The sequence below is a fragment of the Miscanthus floridulus genome, chromosome 2 (assembly GCF_019320115.1).
Source record: "Miscanthus floridulus cultivar M001 chromosome 2, ASM1932011v1, whole genome shotgun sequence".
NCBI lineage: Eukaryota > Viridiplantae > Streptophyta > Magnoliopsida > Poales > Poaceae > Miscanthus > Miscanthus floridulus.
In genome coordinates this window covers 23,019,724-23,040,985 of record NC_089581.1, presented here as the reverse complement: position 1 = coordinate 23,040,985, position 21,262 = coordinate 23,019,724, and the positions used below count along the sequence as shown (strand labels likewise).

Genomic DNA, 21,262 nt, shown 5'->3' with positions numbered 1-21,262 from the left:
TCTGTGTTAAGCTTGTTAGTTCTTCAGTATTCTAATTTGTTAAGAACAGCAAAATATCTAAGCTCGAGCTAGCCGGGTTAAATGCCTCATCAGTATTTGAGCGGGTGTCCATTCGAGTTCTTCATATGCGGACCGTGGCCCGTGGGTGTCCATTGAGTTCTTGTATGACCTGACAGTGCTCTTGACGACGTTAAAAAAACTATCTAGCCTACCAGGCTATAAGAGTTCGAGTTCTGTGAGTTTAATGAAGAACAGGTAGCGTGAAGAACAGGGTCGATCGTTTTCAACGACTATGATTGCATGCGGCATGACACTGGACAAACCGTTGCGGTTCCAACTAGCTCAACATAACATCTGTAGACGGCCGTTGGACTGTTACAGCCAGGAACTCATGGCCATCGAATTCTAAATTGCATAAAACGCTAATGTCGATCGGTTAATGTTCTTCTTATAATGTCACTGATTCTGTTGGGACGCTGGACACATTTAGCAAAATGCTATATTCCACGGCCATCAAAATGTTGTGATCAGTTCTGGCCGCATGAAATCCAGCGGGCCACCAGCTTAACGAACCATCATCAACTATATGCCAGAGTGGCAATTTTCTGAAACCCACCTACATCTTCAGGGGTTGTATTCTGAATACAGTAACCTTGACCAATCTCCGCAAACCCAAGGCTCATAATGGGACTACAATTAAAAAAGAAAAGAAAGGGGAACAAAAAAGACAGCGCTCCTAGGTCTCATGCCAAATTTGGTCAAGGGTGATTCACTGATGATGGCATGGCAATTGTCATGAAAACAAGGTAACAGCAAAACTGTACTCGGCTCCGCGAGATGTAGGAACAGCCTCAATAAGAACAGACCATGCCTCACGGTTTGATCTGCAGAAGTGACAGACAGTAACAGCTATAACATTTTGAGAGATAGTCAAGTGCAAGTAGAAGAGGTGATATAACAGTGAAGTGCCTACTTACATGTACAAGACCTACATCACGCGAGCACCTTGTAGACTGTTTGATTACTCAAATGAGTCAATCAAAATTTAGATTGATAGCTACGTCTCTGTTCTTGGCGGTTGATCATCCTTCAATCCTTTGGTGAGCAGATCGTAGTTGATGGAAGCAAGTTGTGATAGATTCTGCACCAAAAATGATGTCAGAGTAATGTTGCGGTACAATCTTCTAGGCAAGTTATCAATGGATAGCGACTTTGTTTCTCTCAAACTCGCAGATCTACGTATCATCATATTAAGAAGAAAGGATACTGCCTTTGTAGCATTCAAGATCTAGCTCACAGGTACTACAGCTGCGGTAACATTGCAAATGTTGATATTTACTACTTGTGCAAATATAGACTTTTGCCTATTGCTGAGATGCAAAACAAAGAAAAGAGTGAAGTGGCTAAAGTTGAGAGGGAATCAAGTAAAAGCAGACTGCCTGCTCTATGATAATTTAATCTTGTAAATTGCCAAGCTTTGATTGCTGTCAAAGACATGATACGAAATCATAGCCCAGTATATCTACCTTGAACGAGAAGTTGCTGAAAGAATAATTGACATTTGCACTAGATTCAAACTCATTGAGGCCACCGCTGTCCTCCCCCTGGTACAAGATATATGGAACAGTTAGCAAAGGAACTTAAAAACAAAAAGCTAGATCAACTATGCACAATACAGTATTCTTTTTGACTTTTTTTTTCTCTAAGACTCTAAGGTTAGTTTTTATTTGTTGTTCACCAAATAAATAAGAAAATTACTCATACCATGTCATCTTGGCGGTTGCTCACACAACTACTGCTTCCACTAAGGCTTCCATTATCACTGGAATCCTCAAACTCGTATGCTTCATATATGTTTTCATCAGATGGATTCCAAGAATAGCGACTGGTGAAGTAGCTAGTATCAGATGCACTATCTGAGGAGGGAACAAAGGCAGCCTGCAAATGATTTTCTGTTATCCCTGGCATACATACAGAAACAATATGCACTACAAGTTTGAAGAGTTAGGTAAATTTTGCCCCTTCCTCACCTTCTGCCTAGCAAGGGTATCCCAGCTAATGTCTTTGAAAAACGGATGTTGTTTAACCTAAATGAAACAGGATTCCCGTCATGTCCATATCATTTAAAAAAAAATAACCAAGAAAGATGGTCTGTAGTGTCTTTAAAATACCTCTGAGGCACCATTTGCTCCTAGTCGTTGATGAGGATCTTCTGTCAATAATCTGGACAAAGTTGTTGTAAGATCTTCAGGTTAGTTTTATTTAATCATAGCAGAAATTAACTTGCTATAATAATTAGAAATTGGGTATGAACTAGATAAGTAGCACTGCAATTGAGATTTGTATTGTCGATAGCATATGCCTGTATTAACATACAACATCCGAACAAATATAAGGGAAAAGCCATAACTCTGAGGAAGAAACTAGAGTAATTTAAAACAACATAACACAACTGATGGGAGATAGCATATCCTATAACAGTTTGATGCTCTCATTCTCAGAATTTAATAGATAACATTCATCCAACCACTAATAAAGTAATAGGCTAATAGTTCATTGATGATTTAATAATTAATATATGGAAGAACATATTTATGTTCTCTTTTAAGCATATTTAAATAGTTAATGAAGAATGTTGGATCAAATAACATTGGTAATATGCGTGGACTTTGAAGCCTGAATTGCTACACTAAGTTAAAAGGAATGCCACAAACAAAAAGAAAAATGATTAACTGCAAAAAAAAAGTAAAGAAAATGCAAAATCAAACATGCAAAAAAACATAATGTGATTAGCCTTAAACTGCGTGCGCTATTAAGATACTTGCAAACGAGCATAATTATCTACTGAATAGACATTTGAACACAAGGGGCTATAACATGAAATCCAATATCACAAACAATTGAGTGCTGAAAAAAGGTTTGACATATTTCTTACTTGTCAATTAAATCTTGTGCATCAAAACTCATCTCTTCTGGAACATGCGGCCAAGGTATTTTGCGATTCAGAATATTGTCAAAAATTGTCTATAGAAACAAGTAGAAAATAACAATAATGTTAAGCTAAATCTAAACAAAGTTTTCAGATAATTGATCTACAGAGAAGTCTGATAGTATAATGGTGAATATTTGCTCCAATGGCCAATACACATTGATAATGAACACTTCTTTCCAGAAAATATCTAATGAGCCCTGATTGGCTGCAACTGTGTTAAACTGAGAATTCGATGTTATGATTTATGACCATGTAAGAGTTACAGGAAGATTGATAAACTAGCTGCAAACAATTATTCACTTAACATAATGTACAATACCTGGGGGTGTTCTGCATTGAACGGAGGTATGCCAACAATGAGCTCAAACAGAATGACACCAACAGACCACCAATCTGCACTGCAACCTAGGAGTATATACATAATAATAAAGTAGTTAGTATAAAAAAGTAATCAAAATGAATAGGTGTAGTGAGCCTAAAAACTGACTTTGCTCAGAATTTACCATGTCCTGTCCCCAAAAGGATTTCTGGTGCTAAATAATCAGGAGTTCCAACAGCAGAACGATTTTGTCTCCGTGCTCGGTGATCCATTTGCTCAAGTTCATTCATCTGAGGCTCATCATCTCCATACAGTGAAGCCCCACTAACAGCAGGACCAGACAGATCATCTGTGCTGTTGATCAAACCAACCTTGGACAATCCAAAATCTGTCAACTGGATAAATGAACATTAATAAACAGCACACAGAGAAAACACCCTACTACAAGTAACCAAGTCAAATTAAGAACAAAAATGAATTTGCATGTCCATAGAAGTATAAAAGGAAAAGGATACTCCCTCCGTTCCAAATTATAAGTCGCTTTGACTTTTTTGATACATCGAATTTGCTATGTATCTAGACATGACGTTGGTCTACATACATAGCAATTTCGATGTACCAAAAAAATGTCAAAGTGACTTATAATTTGGAAAAGAGGGAGTATTAAATTAGTGACATGAAAAATTGAACAGTAAAAGTAGTTCGTACTTGGCTTTTTTGTGAAATACAACAAAGTGCTGCTTTTCTTCAAGGAAAAAAATCTCCAAGAATAAGCATGGCCTTATATTCAGTATGTGAAGTTAAAAAAAACATATAGCATCATTCTAAACATCCATCATGATCTCTAAAAGTAAAAACAACTATCCTCAGTAGTCGCATGTTTTCTCCTGTTACAAATCTAGTACATGCTGTTCTGACAACTGCCAATAACTGTTATCATTGTTATAAAAAAATGTTATCATTATGCATTTTGATTGCAAGAACTGAACATATCAAATTATACATCAAAAATATTCAACCAGCCAGACAACAAACAAACAAACAAAATATAACAAGGAGAGAAGGTTTAATGAGCATGTGCATGTCTCTGAACCTTAATATGTCCATCATGGGCTATCAACAAATTGTCAGGCTTTAGATCTCTATGGACTATGTGCATAGAGTGCAAATATTCCAAAGCTAGTACCTGCAGAACAAACTGATCATGAGACCAAGGGAACGAAAAAGATGGAAAATTAATGGATACTACAAACTTACAACTTCCGCAAGATATACACGAGCAACATCTTCATCCAGGCACCCTAGATTCCTCAGTAATGAGTAAAGGTCCCCTCCATTCAGGTACTCCATGACCAGATACAAATTCTCCCGTGAGGTAAACGAATAGAAAAACCGTACCTTCCAAAAGCATGAGCATTTCAGAATAAAATTATCAGTGTTCCAGAACAGGGCAGATTTGTATGTTCACTCACCACAAAAGGGTTCCTGACTGTAATCAAGATATCACGTTCAGCCAATATACTCTCAACAGCATTTTTCCGAATCATATCTGCCTTCCTAAGAACCTGATTAAAGTAGACATCTTGTTAAATCAACCAACAAGATAGCAATGTATGCCCTGGAATGAAAAGAAGCAGGATGCACTTAAGGATTTGTGAGAATTTTCTATTATGATTATACAGGAAAACAAGCTGATAAATGGTAGAGAAACTCATGGTATTGCTACTTGCTAGAAATCCACCTACATTGTTTCAGCAGAGTCAGATCCCCCCTATGTTGTTTCAACATTGCTGGTACCAAGCCCAGGTGAAAGAGGAGGTTTGTGAATTGTCACAGACTTGGCAGGCCAGCTTAAAAACAGTAAAACACAGCCGCTCTTATAGAGATGAAACCAAAATTAAAACTGTTGTTGTATTGCTACTTGCTAGACATCTTAGAATAATGCTTGCAAGAAGCAAGCAATATGTTATATATTCAACAAGAAACCCATACCAGAAGTATTACCATTAGCATTAAAGGTACCTAGCAATAAAAGCTATCATACAAAAGTTATCCCAAGAACAGCACAGACATGACAGGGAGCAATCTGAATCTGTAATAGACACTTGCAGGTACCAGTTGTGAGCTCTCAGATGATATGCAGTAGAAAAAAGAACATTGAAATTGTTACATATCAAGACAAAGCCATGGTCCAGAAAACACAATTACAATGTGCAGCACAAGAATGCAAATGTTTAATTGGATAGTCAAATCATAATGGGTGTGGAAAGTGGTCAGCCAAGCTGCAATAATCGTAAAGAATTGTTCAAGTTCAACAAAAACTGATTACTGGATAGGCTTCAATGACAGCCATTCGGCTTGAGTGTAACTTCGTGAGAACAGTTAATGAATCGATGGTGCAGGGACAAGGCAGACTCACATTGTGGATCTGAAGGTGACACAAGGACATCAAACTAATTGGACAGCAATCACAGCACTAAGAAATATGTGCACACGACTTGGAAACAAAGTAATTGGATGAACCCCATGCTATGAAGCAATACGGAAAAGTTTCAATTTCTGGGGCAGAACTACTTGCACAAGATCTGCCAGGGTATGAACCATAAGGCTAGTGCCTAACGAAAGGTATGCATGGTTGCATGAAAGAACAAAAAAGTTAGGCCAATGAATACCTTTATAGCAAAAAGGTCTCCTGTAGTTCTTTTCTTGGCCAAGAAAACACGTCCAAATGCTCCACGGCTAATAGGTTTCATGATTTCAAAGTCATCAATTGAAGTGCGATCCTTCACTGGATGGACAGGACTTGCGCGCAAGCTACGAACAACGTCATCTTCTTCATCCATTATGGTGCTTGCTGAATCAACCTTGTCCATATCGACTGAGTCACAGAGCTGCAGATACTTCTCCCTGAAGGATTATACAAATGTGAAGGATGAATTAATTAAAGAAGTTAAAATGTTAAGTAACATTACTGTGTTGATAAGCTTCATAAAATGAAGTGGCCCGCAAGAATATTTTTTATGTGGTCAGAATATCAACTAAAACAGAAGGCCAAGTCCAAATAAGAATATCACCTGTGTAGTTTTTCTATACGTGTTCCAAATGTCTGCACTGTGAGAGCCTCATGCTTCCTGCGGTTAACAATTTCCTGAAGATCTTCTATGCAGGTAACCATTTGGGATAATGCACTTTCTTCATCCAGAGGAGTATTCGCTATGCATCGTGCAATATCAGCAAGTTCAACAATCTGCACAAATTGAAGGAAATTATTATTATAGCAACTCCTAAAGTTTGATATCTAGATTCTACAATTCAAGGTGGAGCCAAATATCCAGAGTAAAAGTGTTAAACACCTAAGTGTGTTTTCCTTACAGGCAAACAAGGAATAATGTGAACACAAGAATGCGAACCTTTTCAACTACTACCAATACCAACTAAAAAAACTAAGGCCCACTCTTACACCAGCAAGGACTGTAAAATTACTGTTCTTAGATGAACCATCATTTCTGGTATGACCTACATGTTGGAATCATGCACCCCTTGTGTTGCCTACTTGCCGTCTAAATCTTGTGCTCTCTCTAGCATAACCACATATCCCAAAAGTTTTAAAGGGCGTACCCGGTGCAAAGAGCTCCCGCTCTGTGCGGGGTCTGGGGAAGGGTGTCAGTGGCAAGCCTTACCCTCGCCTGTGCAATGCGAGAAGACCGCGACTCGAACCCGGGACCTTCCGGTCACAGGCGGTAAGACTCTACCGCTTGCACCAGGCCCGCCCTTCATATCCCAAAAGTTTTATATATGTTTTTTCAGTCTACACGCAGCTCCGCCTATGGTGGGGCGCCTTTGGTGTCGCAGCATAGCAGGTCCCAAGCCCTGGTAAAGGAAGAGGGTTGTGTTAGTGTTTTCCTAAACGCTAAACGGTAAACAGTCGGTCACCTACCGTTTAGCCATTATTCGGGCAAAACGTCCCATTAAACGGGCTAAACGGCCAATTAAACGGGCTAAACGGGTGATTAAACGGAAACGGCGCACCACTGTGTAGCGTTTACACGGTGTGTAAACAGGCTAAACAACCGTTTAGGCGAACAGAGGCGCGGCGAGCCAATGTAAAAACTTAACCACTTTAATGGAGATGAAACCCAAAAGAATCCCGTTGGGGCGTAACCCTCTTAGCGACGCGCCATGTCGGAACCCGGGTATGGTGTTAAATGAGCAAGGGTCGGTGTAGAATAACATCGCACACCCTAATCAGGGGGGTGACCTTCATTATATAGCCTAATAGGCTAGGGTTACAATGTACAAGGCCAATGGGCCGTACACCCAATATGGGCTGTTACTATTATATTCTAACATCCTCCCTCAGTCTAAGCGGGAGTGTCACGAACACAAAGACTGGACCTAAAGTCAGTGAACAACTGTACAGGTAACCCTTTGGTCATAATGTCCGCGAACTGATGAGACGATGGAACATGGAGCACCCAAACCTGTCCCAAAGCAACCTTCTCACGGACGAAGTGAATATCTATCTCAATATGCTTCGTGCGACGATGATGAACTGGATTGACGGTCATGTAGACAGCACTGACATTGTCGCATTAGACGATCGTCGCCGAAGAGATGGGTGCGTGGAGCTCCTGAAGTAACTGACGAAGCCAACAAGTCTCAGCCACAGCGTGCGCAACAGCACGATACTCAGCCTCCGCACTCGAACGAGAGACCGTAGTCTGTCGTTTGGAGGACCAAGAGACTAAGTTGTCGCCGAGGAAGACACAGTAGCCTGAAGTGGAGCGCCGAGAGTCTGGACAACCAGCCCAATCAGCATCGGAGTAGGCGGTCAAGCTGGTGATGCTGCCTCTGCCGATGTGAAGCCCGGTGGACAGGGTGTCCTTGACATACCGCAGGACACGCTTGAGCATCGCAAGATGAGGCTCTCGCGGGTCGTGCATGAAGAGGCAGACCTGCTGAACTGCATAGGCGAGGTCCGGACGAGACAGCGTGAGATACTGTAGCACACCGGCGAGGCTACGGTACTGAGTGGCATCCGCCACCGGAGCGCCGTCCGTAGCAGAGAGCTTGGCATGAGTGTCAACAGGAGTCGCCGTAGAATGACACTCAGCCATGCTGGCGCGCTGGAGCAGGTCCACAGCGTACTAGCGCTGAGACAGGAAGAGGCCGTCAGCAGAACGCGTGACAGAGATCCCGAGGAAGTGATGAAGATCCCCGAGATCTGTCATGGCGAACTCGGAGTGAAGGAGCTCGGTGATGCGACGAAGAAGCGGGGTCGACGAGGCTGTCAGGATGATGTTGTCGACGTAGAGCAGCAAGTAGGCGATGTCGGCACCCGCTTTATAAACAAAGAGGGATGTATCGGAGGTCGAAGCAGTGAAGCCGGACCGCTGGACGAAGCCGGAGAACCGCTGGTGCCACGCCCTGGGCGCCTGCTTGAGTCCGTACAAGGACTTTTGCAGGAGACAGACGTGGTCAGGAGTCGCCGGGTCGACGAAGCCGGGCGGCTGCTGGCAGTAGACTGTCTCGTTCAGATGGCCGTGAAGAAAAGCGTTCTTCACGTCCAGCTGATGTATCGGCCAGGAGCGAGAGGCGGCGATGCTAAGGACGACCCGGATGGTGGCCGGTTTGACAACCGGGCTGAACGTCTCGTCGTAGTCAATGTCGTACCGCTGCGAGAACCCACGAACGACCCATCTGGCTTTATGACGAGCCAGAGAGCCGTCAGCACGAAATTTGTGCTTAAAGACCCACTTGCCGGTGATGACGTTGGCACGAGGCGGTCGAGGAACAAGACGCCAGGTGCCATTGTCCACGAGCGCCTTGTATTCTTCGGCCATGGCCACGCGCCAATTCGCATCGGCGAGCGCGGCGCGAGAGTTGCCCGGCAACGGAGAAGCCAGACTGGAGGCCGCCGCGGTGAAGCCATACCGCTACATGGGCGGCGGCAGGGAACCCGTCTGGGAACGAGTCGCCCGTGTAGGAGGCTCTGGAGCCCGGGGCACCACTGCCTGCGGCTCTGGGGCCGGAGGTACCGCCGGCGGCGGCTGTGGAGCCGGTGCCGGATGCTGACGGTGGCTGTAGTGGATGCCATACCGCTGTCGGACAGGGGCAGGGGCGACGGCACCTGCTGGCGGAGGAGGTGCAGGAGCCATGGCCTGCCGAGGCGCTTGGGGTAGCCGGTGGGCAGCACCGTGCCACAGGATGGCAGGGTCGATCCCAACGGGGTCGCCGGCATCGTCTGAGGCAGACGAGGCAGGCGCAACCGAGGCCCGCGAGTTCCGAACGTCTGAGGTAGACGGGGCAGGCGAGGGAAGTATATCCTGTAACAATAAGTCAAAAGAATCCGGTCGGGGCTTGGAAGCCGCAAACGGAAAGTGAGTCTCATCAAAAACAACGTGGCGAGAGATGATGATCTTGCGAGTGGAAAGATCAAGACACCGGTAGCCCTTCTGGGAAGGAGGGTAACCGAGGAAGACACACGCTGCTGAGCGAGGAGACAATTTATGGGGAGTCGTGGCACTGAGGTTCGGATAGCACAGGCAACCGAAAACTTAGTCTGGCATTTTGCGGTGAAGGAGATGATAGGGAATACCATTATGTATGGACGATGAGGGCCGCCGGTTGATCAGAAACACAGCGGTGGAAAGAGCTTCGACCCAATAGGATGGAGGCATGGCGGCATGAAACAGAAGCGTGCGAACAACATTGTTCAGTGTGCGAAGCATCCGCTCAGCTTTGCCGTTCTGGGCGAATGTGTAGGGGCACGAGGTGCGAAGCAGGATGCCGCGGCTAGCCAGGAAGGTAGCGGTGGCATTGTTGATGAACTCGGTGCCATTATCTCCTGAAAACAGCGCACAGGAAAGCTGAACTGTGTATGAGCGTGAGCAACAAACTGAACAATATGTTCATGAACTTCGGATTTATGGCAAAGAGGAAACATCCAACAATAATGAGTATAATCATCAACTAGCACGAGATAAAATTTATAACCAGAAATGCTCAAAATTGGAGAGGTCCAGACATCACAGTGAACAAGTTCAAAAGGTGCAGATGTACTAGAAACCGAACTAGCAAATGGCAGCCTAGCGTGTTTGCCTAGCTGACAGGCATGACAAAGGCGGCGAGCAGCTTTATTACACTGGATAGCTGATAGCGTATTTAGAGTAGTGACGACGGCAGGTGCAGGATGACCAAGGCGGAAGTGCCACAGCTCCGGGGAAACGACGGCGACATGGCAGCGAGGTGGCATGCGATGTGGAATGGTGTAGAGGTCCCCGTTGCTATTGCACCGAAGGAGGACCGTCTTGGTCTGTAGATCCTTAACAGAAAAACCAGAGGCATCAAACTCAATTGAACAGTTATTGTCGCGAGTAAGTTGTCGAACAGATAACAGATTACGAGTGAGTTGGGGAGCGACAAGAACATTATCAAGATGAAAAGGACGATAAGCTATTTGAATAAGAGAAGTGCCACGACTAAGAATAGGAATTGATTGACCGTTGCCGACCGTAATGGAGGACGGTGGCGACGGGAGATGGGAAAGTAAAATACCGTCGTTGGAGGACATGTGAGATGTCGCTCCGCTGTCCATGACCCAGGGTGCAGACCCACCCTGAACCGCCATCTGGTTGAGAGCGGGCGATCAGGCTGGTCGGATCCCAGCTGGCTGGAGGCCCGTAAGCCGGAGGACCGTCGGCAGTGGAGAACTGAGGCGGCGCGAAGGCGGTGTGTGCCTGTGGAGGAGGCACAGGTGGCGGACCCCACTGCTGCTGCTGCTGAGGTGGCCACTGGACGGCCAAAGGGTTGTAGCAAACCCAAGGGCCGGCCGGCTGAGGAGCCTGACGCCCGCCGGAACCGCCGCCTTGCCCGCTGAAGCCGCCACCGTGCTGCTGGTTGCGCCCGCCACCGCCACCGCCACTGCCACCGCTGCCGTTGCCGCCACGCCCACCCTTGCCCTTGCCACCGCCCCCACGATTGGTGGGTGCAGAGGAGGTGGACCGACAGGACGGTGAAGTGCAGGAGGAGGTGGTGGAGGCGGCAAGAGCTGAAGCCGAGGCCTCTTTGCCCTCGGTGCCAAGGCGGAGCTCCTTGACGCGGAGCATGTTGGTGGCAGACTTGAAGTCGGGAAGCGGCGATGAGTTGGCAATGATGTCGGCGGTGTTGGCAAAGCGGGAGTTGAGGCCGCGCAGAAGATTGAGCACGAGCTGCGCGGGGGAGATGGTGTGGCCGACCTCCCGAAGTGCATCAGCGGTGCGCTTCATCTGCTGGGCGTAGGCGTCAATGGAGAGGTCGCCCTGGGACAGGTTGTGGAACTCCTGCTCGAGGATGACGGCGCGGGACTCCTTGTTTGCCTGGAACAGGGCCTCGATAGAGACGTACAGAGCGCGCGCATCCTGATCGGGCTCCATAGCGAGGTCGAGGATGGCGTCGTCGACGGAGCCGTACATCCAGCCGCGGATGCAGGCGTCAGGCTGAGACCACAGGGGGCCAGCCGGGCGCGCGGCCGCCGTGCCATCGATGTGGCCGAGCAGCCCGTACTTGCCGCAGAGGGCGGTGAAGAACGCCTTCCACTTGGAGTAGTTCGGGCGCTCGAGGCTGAGCACGATGGGGACGTGCTGCTTCACGTTGACGGAGGCGTAAGCGGCAAAGAAGGGAGCAGCGAGAGAGTCCCCCATGGTGCCGGACGACTGGGAGCCGAGGGCGCCGGTTGTGGAGGAGGAACTCGACGACGACGTCATGGGCGCGGCTACAGGGCGGCGGCGCGATCCGCGCGGCGGCCTGGAGCGGCAATCGCGCGCGACGCGGGGCAGGGGCGGCGGCGCGAGTGCGCGCGCGGCCGGGCTGGTGCGGTGGCGCACGTCCTCACGGAGGACGCACAGGCAGAGGAGGCGCGAGAGCGGAAGGAAAGGACCGTAATTAGGGCTGATACCATGTAGAATAACACTGCACACCCTAATCAGGGGGGGTGACCTTCATTATATAGCCTAATAGGCTAGGGTTACAATGTACAAGGCCAATGGGCCGTACACCCAATATGGGCTGTTACTATTATATTCTAACAGTCGGGTCACCACCCCCGTGACGCGCCGTGTCGCGATCTGGACACGGTGTCAAGTGAGCAAGGATCGGGTCATCGCATCCTTAGTGGCGCATCACATCGGCGCCCGGGTGTGGTGCAAAATGAGCAAGGGTCTTCACACCTACCTCGGCGGGTGCGAAGGGTAAGGAAGCTAGTCGAGCCAACTAGGATCCGTTTAGGTAGCTGGAATATAAGGTCCCTTACAGGTAAGTTAAGAGAGTTAGTGGACACAACGGTGAGGAGGCGTGTAAATATTTTATGTGTCCAAGAGACTAAATGGAATGGGTAGAAGGCGAAGGAGGTGGACAATACCGACTTCAAGTTCTGGTACACAGGGACAACTTCAAATAAAAATGGAGGAGTTTTGATTGATAAGAGCCTCAAGGATGGTGTGGTGGAGGTGAGAAGGCAAGGGGATAAGATCATCTTAGTTAAACTTGTCATTAGTGATATGGTGTTAAACGTAATTAGTACGTATGACCCCCAAGTAGGCTATGATGAGTGCTAAGCGACTTTTCTAGGAAGACTTAGATCGCTTGATTAGAACTGTCTCTAGTAGCGAGAAGCTCTTTATAGGAGGTGATCTTAATGGCCATGTAGGTACATCAAGTGCAGGTTTCGAGATGGTTCATGGGGGTTTCAGATATGGTAGTAGGAACCAGGAGGGAGAGGAAGTCTTAGCCTTCGCCATAGCTTTTGATCTGATGATAGCTAGCACTTTCTTCCGTAAGAGACAGTCCCATTTAGTGACCTTTAGTAGCGGCCAATACTCTAGTCAAATCGACTTTGTCCTTACAAGGAGGGATAAACAAACATGCATGGACTGTAAGGTGATACCTGGAGAATGTGTGGTCGCTCAACACAAGCTGGTGGTGGCTGACTTCCGCTTTCTAGTGCAAGCTCGTCGGAACAAACAAGCTAGGGTTGCTAGAACGAAGTGGTGGAAATTAGAAGGGAATGCATCAAAGGTCTTTAAGGACAAGGTCATTGAAGAGGGCCCTTGGAATGATGAAGGCGATGCAAACAACATGTGGGAGAAGATGGCAACATACGTTTCGAAGGTTGCTTCAGAGGTGCTTGGAGTGACCAAAGGGAGCGGATGCGAATCGAAAGACACTTGGTGGTGGAATGAAGAAGTGCAAAAGGCTATTAAGGAAAAGGAGTGCTATAAGCGCTTGTATCATGATAGGTGTGCAAACAACATAGAAAAGTACAAGGTGGCAAAGAAGACTGCAAAACGAGCGGTGAGTGAGGCAAAGGGGCGGGCCTATGATGACCCTTATCGACGTTTGAGTACGATGGAAGGAGAGAAAGACATTTATAGGATGACTAGGGCTCGCGATAGAAAGACAAGGGACTTCAACCAAGTCAAGTGCATAATGGATGAGAGGGAGCAGCTCTTGATGAAGAAAGATGAGATCAGACATAGATGGCAAAAGTATTTTGATAAATTGTTCAATGTTGAGAATGAGAACATCACCGTTCAGCTGAACGACTCGTTTGATGACACTAACAGACGTTTTGTGCGGAGGATTCAAGAATCGAAGGTCAAAGAAGCCTTGAAAAGGATGAAAGGGAGCAAAGCGATGGGCCCTGATGGTATCCCAATCAAGGTGTGGAGATGTCTCGGGGATATAGCTATAGTGTGGCTAACCAAGATGTTCAACAATATCTTTCGATCGAACAAGATGCCTGAGGAGTGGAGAAGAAGCATATTGGTACCAATCTACAAGATGAAGGGAGATATCCAAAGTTGTACTAATTATCGGGGAATTAAGTTGATGAGCCACACTATGAAGTTATGGGAGAGAGTCATCGAGCAGCGCCTGCGAGGAACGACACAGATATCAACAAACCAATTTGGTTTCATGCCCGGATGGTCAACCACATAAGCAATCTTCTTAATAAGATAGGTTATGGAGCGGTTTAGAGAGCAGAAGGACCTCCACTTGGTTTTCATTGACTTGGAGAAGGCTTATAACAAGATACCAAGAAATGTTATGTGGTGGTCTTTGGACAAACATAAAGTCCCATCAAAGTACGTGACCCTCATCAAGAACATGTACAACAATGTTGTGACTAGTGTTCGAACAAACGATGGTAACACAGATTACTTCCCGATTAAAATTGGACTTCATCAAGGACCAGCCTTAAGCCCGTATCTCTTTGCCTTGGTAATGGATGAGGTTACCAGGAACATACAGGGGGATATCCCTTGGTGTCTGTTGTTCGCTGATGATGTAGTGTTAGTGGACGAAAACCAAGCGGGAGTAAATAGAAAACTAGAGTTATGGTGGCAGACCCTTAAGTCTAAAGGTTTTAGATCGAGCAGAACTAAAACCGAATACATGAGATGCGACTTTGGCGGAGTTGTACAGGAGGAGGAAGATGTGAGTTTGGAAGATTAAGTAGTGCCTAAGAAGGGTACCTTTCGGTATCTGGGATCGATGCTACAGAGGGATGGAGATATTGATGCGAACATTAGCCATAGAATCAAAGCAGGGTGAATCAAGTGGCGACAAGCTTCTGGCATTCTCTGTAACAAGAGGGTACCACAAAAGCTAAAAGGCAAGTTCTATAGAACGGCGATTAGACCAGCTATGTTGTATGGAGCAGAATGTTGGCCTACAAAGATTCGACATGTTCAACAACTGAGTGTTGCAGAAATACGTATGTTGCGATGGATTTACGGTCACACAAGAATGGACCGAGTTCGGAACGATGATATACGTGATCGCCTAGAGGTAGCACCAATTGAAGAAAAGCTTCTCCAACATCGGTTGAGGTAGTTTGGCTATGTCCAAAGAAGACCTCCAAAGGCACCAGTGCATTGTGGAGTCCTAAGCCAAGCTAATAATATGAGGAGAGGTAGAGGAAGACCAAAATTGACATGGGGGAGGCAATAAAAAGAGATTTGAAAGCTTGGGATATACCTAGATATCTATATTTGAATAGGAGTACTTGGAAAGCAGCTATTGAAGTGCCTGAACCGTGACTTGGGGCTCTTGGTGAGTTTCAACTCTAGCCTACCCAACTTGCTTGGGACTGAAACACTATGTTGTTGTTGTTGTTGTTTCAGTCTGCACGCCCACCAGTGCAGAGGACATCTCAAACCATCAAGCTATAACCGATTCACCATGTCACAAACTTACTTCCAATATTTCTGTGTCCTGAAGTCTGTGGAGTTCTGAAATTTTCAATTTCAATGCTTCTGTCATTTCTAGCAAATATTTGTCGACACACCACTTTAATACACTACTCTATACACTTTCAGAGTACCACAAATTCAATATGTTTGAAACTTCCATACAAACATATCCAGCAAAACTCAAGTCAGTAATAGGATTTACAAGATAAGCCGATCTCTTTTTTTGTGAAGCATGACAAGGGTGCAGTTCCATCGGTTCTTCAATCCTAGTGAAAAATATACCATAAGGGAAATTTGTAGGAATTCCACTCAATGCCTCACTGATATATGGATCCTGGTCCTGGGCGAATGGAATGGTTTATGGAATCCCATTGAACAGAGCAGTATTTCATAAACTATCAGAGTTATAGAGACCAAACTTTCAAGAGAGAGACACAGGGTGTGTGGACAGAGTTGCATACTATGGTTGTGCTAGAGCCCTACATCCCTACCAAGTGTGAAATGTCACAAGGATTAGAAGTGGGTCATGGTGACTAGAAGGGAAGGTCAATAAGTGAGATATCAGAAGATAATTATGTTTCTCCTCACACCTTTAACTAGGAAGCCTGCATATTTGCAAAAGCTTGAAACTAGGACAGCTGTACTTGAACTTAAAGTAGCAAACACGAGACCTAGCATATTGATAAAATACACCAGCATTTAATAGACTCTGGTAGCATGCAATTATCTAACATAATAGCCAATATGTTTTAATAGAATAAATCTATTAACTGTTTCAAATTGCCTGGATCACATGCTGATACATGTTCATTTATTTTTTACAAGTGATATGCAGCAGCAGCTGGATGGGGAAAAAAGTCAATTGCCATAAACAGCAGACAAGTATAACGATATATTTGACTTTTGTTGTGGTCAATAGCTTTGCACATTTCACCAGCAAAAAAAGATGCTACTTCTTTAGTCACGTATCAAATGACGAATTTGTAGCACAATCATCAACAGGTATGTAAAGAGAAAGAGAGAAGCAAAATACAGAAACTGTATCTCTTACCTGCGGAAGATCATCACTCTCGTTAATTGCATTTTTACCGACTAAAAGCATGTCTATATGATTTGATCTTGGAGTTGTTAATGGAGACCTAGGAGTCATACTTCCCGCAGATGATGTGGCCATTCCATGATCAGATTTTGGTCCAAAACGAGTCTTACATGTCATTGAAGGAAGATTTTTAATGTCATCCAATGAAATAGTGTTATCAGCCTCTTGGAGATAGTCAAGCATATCGGCAGATCCTCTTCTAGACCAATCAGACAGTTTAGGAGAGGGACCATCAGATTCTTCATTGATGCTTGAACTTGAAACTTTTGCAACATCTGGGCTGACTGCAGCATTTGGCAGGTCTTTCGGTGAATAAGATTCTACCATCTTTTCTAGCATTTCCGCAACTCTGATTAAGCGTTCATCAACACTAACACCTTTTTGATCGCACCTGTCAGCAATTGCACAGACCCTTGAATGGTCTTCTACATAATTTGTCGGAACATATTCTTCACATATGCGGCACATTATTGAACCCTCTTCAGAAATATTTGGCTGGTCAGACCAGTGTCCCCATGAAGTTTTATGTTGATGCTTGACAGGAAGCTGTTGTTGTGGTAAAGATTCAACTGGACTGCTTAATTCAACATGGCTACTAACTGTAGAGTGTGCATCTGTTTTCTTATTAGGTGATTCCGATTTGGTAGGGGTAGATTCTTTTGGGACCTTTGTAACAGGCGATGGAAAAGGTTTCCAGGAAGATATCCGTTCTTTGGTTGGAGAATCAGGCTCTTTCTTAACATCTGTGTCAAGTGGTAGAAGAAGCTTAACAGGCTTTATCTCCTGGCTGCGCTTCCATTTCAAATTATGCTGCTCCTGACTGTATGATTTTCTTGCATCACTTTTACTGGCTCTGGATATTGTGTCATCCGCACCTGGTTGAGTTAAAATCCGCCTATCTGCAGACTGTATAATCTTATCACGCTGATCGATAACAACTTCATCCTCAGCAAAACCACTTTCTTTGTGGAACTGGAGCAGCCTTGTGCATCTTGTAAGGATAAAAAGCATCCGGGTGTATAGTTTCTTCAGCACACCCATTGAGAGCTCCTGACGATGGTCATCCAAATCTTGCACTATACCTTCACACTGAAGCCAGAATTCCCCAGGTGTCATGACACAGCAGGTACGTGCAAGTATTAGCAAGTCCTCCAAGGTTTCTTTCCACTCAGGATGAGAGTCTGCATACTTTTCCATAACGCTAACCAAGTCTCCTGCAAAAACTGCCAAATCTGAATTTACCTCCTCCTTTGCCTTCTCAAATCTCACCTGGATAACTTTTATTACCTCCTGCATAGATAACAGGAGACAGTATTGTTATTACCTAAGAAATATTTGAAAAACTGGAATGGGTAAAAGAAAAAACAAGGCGACGTATCATTGACCCTTGTCTCACACAAACGGTGGACTGGGATTACCTTTAAGTTGTAAATGCCCCGAGGTTTCCAAAAAGGAAATGGGCGCACCCCTTTAGAGTTCAGCTCATGTGAAAAACTTTTTATATCTGCAGGGTGTCTCTTCCTCGGTGCACTAGTAGCCTGCATAATGGCTTTAAAGCGTGGAGACTCGGATTCCTTTGGTGTCTCACACGGATCATATGCACTCTAAAATGCAAGCAAAAAGAGGCAAGGATGGATTAGCCATTGTTTATTTAAATGAAAGTCGTGGAAAAGAAAAAAATATAGAAATATCACTACCACAGCCTCTGGTATGTGAGTAGGTGTCCTCAAATCTCCAGAATGGTTCCGCTGTGCACTAGGTTTAGCTGTGTATGAGATGGATTAGCCCATGTATCACATAAGGTTGTGGAGAGAGAAAAATAGAACAAAGCCCCAAAAGGAAAGCCCAACAATTAGCGTTACAAATATTTTCATATCACAGACAAAAAGAGGAGGAAATATTGGAGAAATTACTACGGGCATACACAAACAAGATATCTATGCTGCAGAAGAAGCATTTGACTAATATTTTTGCAAATCAAATCTGCAACTGTTAGATACTGTCCTATGGGCAGCCCGATGGGGCAAAGTAAGACTTGTTGCTTGCAAGCCTAACATAATGTAGTTTCATGTGGGATGTGCAGAAATGTATAGGCACAGATCACATAAGCATTAGCTATTTGGGGTAGGAAATGCATCCTTGTAGTAAACCACTCTCACTCAACCACAAACTACCATCCAGTGTGCTATGATTCTCAAAACAGATTGATTTCTTAAAGCGTAATAAGCAATTCAGAGTATTGACTTCCACGGCTCCTATACACATTGATAAAGTGTCAATGAAGTAATGTAAAGCGTGGATGGTATCTAGCATGTGCTAGAAGAACACTTCATCAAGCACAAATCCAATGAGCTGCATATAGAGAAATAAACAGGGCTTATGAGCTCACTCATTAGAAATGTCTCATGTTCAAGCAACAAAAAGAGCAAGCACTAGCTAACTCGACTTATAAATTATAACCCTCCTAGCTTGCTGATTTCACTTTAAACAGCTAGAAACTTCCTTCGTTTGCACTAGTGTTTCAAGTGTAAACGGCTACAGCATAGTAAGACAAATCGATGCAATCTCAACTCCTAGCATCTTAGTAAGCATTTGAGGGAGTAACTAGCAGCTATTGTTTGCTCACACATTTTCCCTCATCCCTGCCTAAACAAGAGATCAAAATAGCAAACTTTTAACCCCTAGCTTTGACACAATCAATAACCAGCTTACAGGCTCATGCTTGATAACTAAACTAAACTGGTTTTGGAAATGAAAAAACAACAGACAGAATTGCTACCTTTCACAGCGCTCTTCCCTCCTGCTCCCAAGCTCGTCCCAACCGCACTTCGCGTCGGCAGCTCGGTCGTCTTCCCTTTCCCGCGGCTGCTGCTACTCGTATCCGCCCAGGAGCTGACGCCCTTTCTCCCGCCGACGCCGGCTGAGGCAGCCGACGGTTCCGCCTGGCCCTGCCCGCGCGAGAGGTTGCTGCTCCCGAGCGCGGCAGCCATGCGTTGGCCCTCCTGCGGCAGCGGCCCGGATCTCGTCTTGATCCGGTTGAGCCCCAGAGAGGACGCCAGGATCGGCGAAATCGCGGCCGCCGACGCGCCACCCCCGCCCCCGCCGCCCGCACCCCTATGATGCGGCACGGACCCCTTCCTCCCATCACCCGCCGGGCTTGACGAGGCCGACGACGCGGCGCTCTTGGGGGCGGTGGCCGCGGAACCGAAGAGCTTGTCGCGCTTCTTGGGGGTCTCCGATTTAGTCTTCTTCTTGTCGGATCTAGAGGACGACGACGACGCCGGCGACGCCGCGGATGCCGAGGCCGGCGCCGAGGTAGGCGTGCGCGGGCTGTTGCTGCCGTCTGGACTGGAAGAGGACTCCGACGACTTGTGTCGCGACGAGAAGAAGCGCCCCTTGAACACCATCGCGCGCCCCCTCGCCCCGCCTGCCGGGGAGGGGTTTCGTCCAGGCAGAAGCAGAAGCGAAGCAAGCGACACAGACAGACGGAGGAGAGCGTGCAAGCGGGGGAACCGGGACTGCGGGTGGAAATTGCAAGGACCGAAGGAGTGACTAGTGAGTGTGCTGGACTAGATGTAAGTATAGCAATGTAGATACACAACCTGCTTTCAAATTTACAATTTGGGCCTTGTTTAGATTGAAGAAAATTTCAACCCGATGAATAGTAGCACTTTCGTCTTATTTGGTAAATATTGTCCAATCGTGGACCAACTAAGTTCAAAAGATTCATCTCGTGATTTCCAACTAAACTGTGCAATTAGTTAATTTTTTTACCTACATTTAATGCTTCATGCAAGTAGCTAAAAATTGATGTGATGGAGAGAGAGTGAAAAAACTTGGAATTTTGGGGTGATCTAAACAAGGCCTTGGCTAAATAGATAGAAGATAGTGTATGACTAAGATAAGACGTTGATACTAACTAGACAAACATAATATTATAGAATTATAATGACTAAAGATTTATAATATGCTTAAAGTGAGATGAGAGCATGACTACATGAGTGGATATAGTAAGAGCATCTCCAGCACGAGGAGAAAATCTCAATCCCCAACTAGTTGTTGGGGAGGTATAGTTTTGTTTTGAGGGTTTTAAAAGGCTTCATCTCCAATGGAAGAAGAAAATCTCACCTCCAATATCTCCTCTGACATATGAGGTCAATTTGTCACTTGTTCCTTCTCCCCTGACCTCCTAGCACCGCATCTCTTCCGTTGTCACTCCTCTTCCTCCGCCGCTCCTCCACCGCTGCTCCCTGCCTTCCTATGGTCATCCTCCGCCGCGACTCCCTTCCTACGCTCCTCTTCCGCCGCCGCTCCTCTTCCTCCACGAATCTGAGACTGTCGGTGACTTTGGAAGATGCCATGTGCGTATTGTGGGTGAGTCGAGATCCCTCATCTTTGAGAGGTTGGGGGCTAGATTTTGAGCGGTTGAGAAAAAATATGCTCATTGGGGTGAGATTGGGGTACTGCTGGAGCTCTCAAATCCCTCAAATTACAGTTTTTTTCTCATTGGAGGTGGAAATTGGGGGATTGTTTGAGATGCTCTAAGAAAAATAGTGACTAACAAGTAAAGATGCAAGCAATACGAACATAAAGAGATAAGAACGTGCAAGCAAGAACAT

General features: G+C 45.6%; 1 protein-coding gene across 2 annotated transcripts; it reads right to left on the bottom strand.

Annotated features, from left to right (window-relative positions):
• Positions 1-410: 410 nt before the first annotated feature.
• LOC136519902 (probable serine/threonine protein kinase IREH1) lies at positions 411-20,203 on the bottom strand. 2 transcript variants are annotated; one of them, XM_066513284.1, is made up of 18 exons: positions 19,423-20,202; positions 18,341-18,408; positions 18,062-18,247; positions 16,596-17,933; positions 6,386-6,558; positions 5,984-6,218; positions 4,784-4,876; positions 4,569-4,709; positions 4,405-4,497; positions 3,496-3,706; positions 3,312-3,397; positions 2,936-3,024; positions 2,172-2,223; positions 2,031-2,087; positions 1,765-1,938; positions 1,527-1,604; positions 978-1,141; positions 411-884 (listed from the first exon to the last, which is right to left on the bottom strand). In XM_066513284.1, the coding sequence occupies exons 1-17, from the start codon at positions 20,048-20,050 to the stop codon at positions 1,058-1,060; spliced, it is 3,786 nt and encodes a 1,261-aa protein (XP_066369381.1). In that variant the 5' UTR covers positions 20,051-20,202; the 3' UTR covers positions 411-884; positions 978-1,057. The 2 variants fall into 2 exon arrangements, with proteins under 2 accessions (XP_066369381.1, XP_066369388.1); XM_066513291.1 differs by lacking the exons at positions 411-884; positions 978-1,141; positions 1,527-1,604; positions 1,765-1,938 and having other exon boundaries at positions 2,030-2,087; positions 2,936-2,972; positions 19,423-20,203.
• Between the last annotated feature and the right edge of the window lie 1,059 nt (positions 20,204-21,262).

What these genes read in the sequence shown, in the direction of transcription:
- LOC136519902 (XM_066513284.1), bottom strand. Translation starts at nt 20,050, where the DNA reads ATGGTGTTCAAGGGGCGCTTCTTCTCGTCGCGACACAAGTCGTCGGAG. An exon ending in AGAGTGATGATCTTCCGCAG is followed by an intron (nt 6,559 to 16,595) that starts GTAAGAGATACA and finishes CAATTTGTGCAG; the next exon opens with ATTGTTGAACTTGCTGATAT. An exon ending in TCAGCAACTTCTCGTTCAAG is followed by an intron (nt 1,142 to 1,526) that starts GTAGATATACTG and finishes TTTTTGGTGCAG; the next exon opens with AATCTATCACAACTTGCTTC.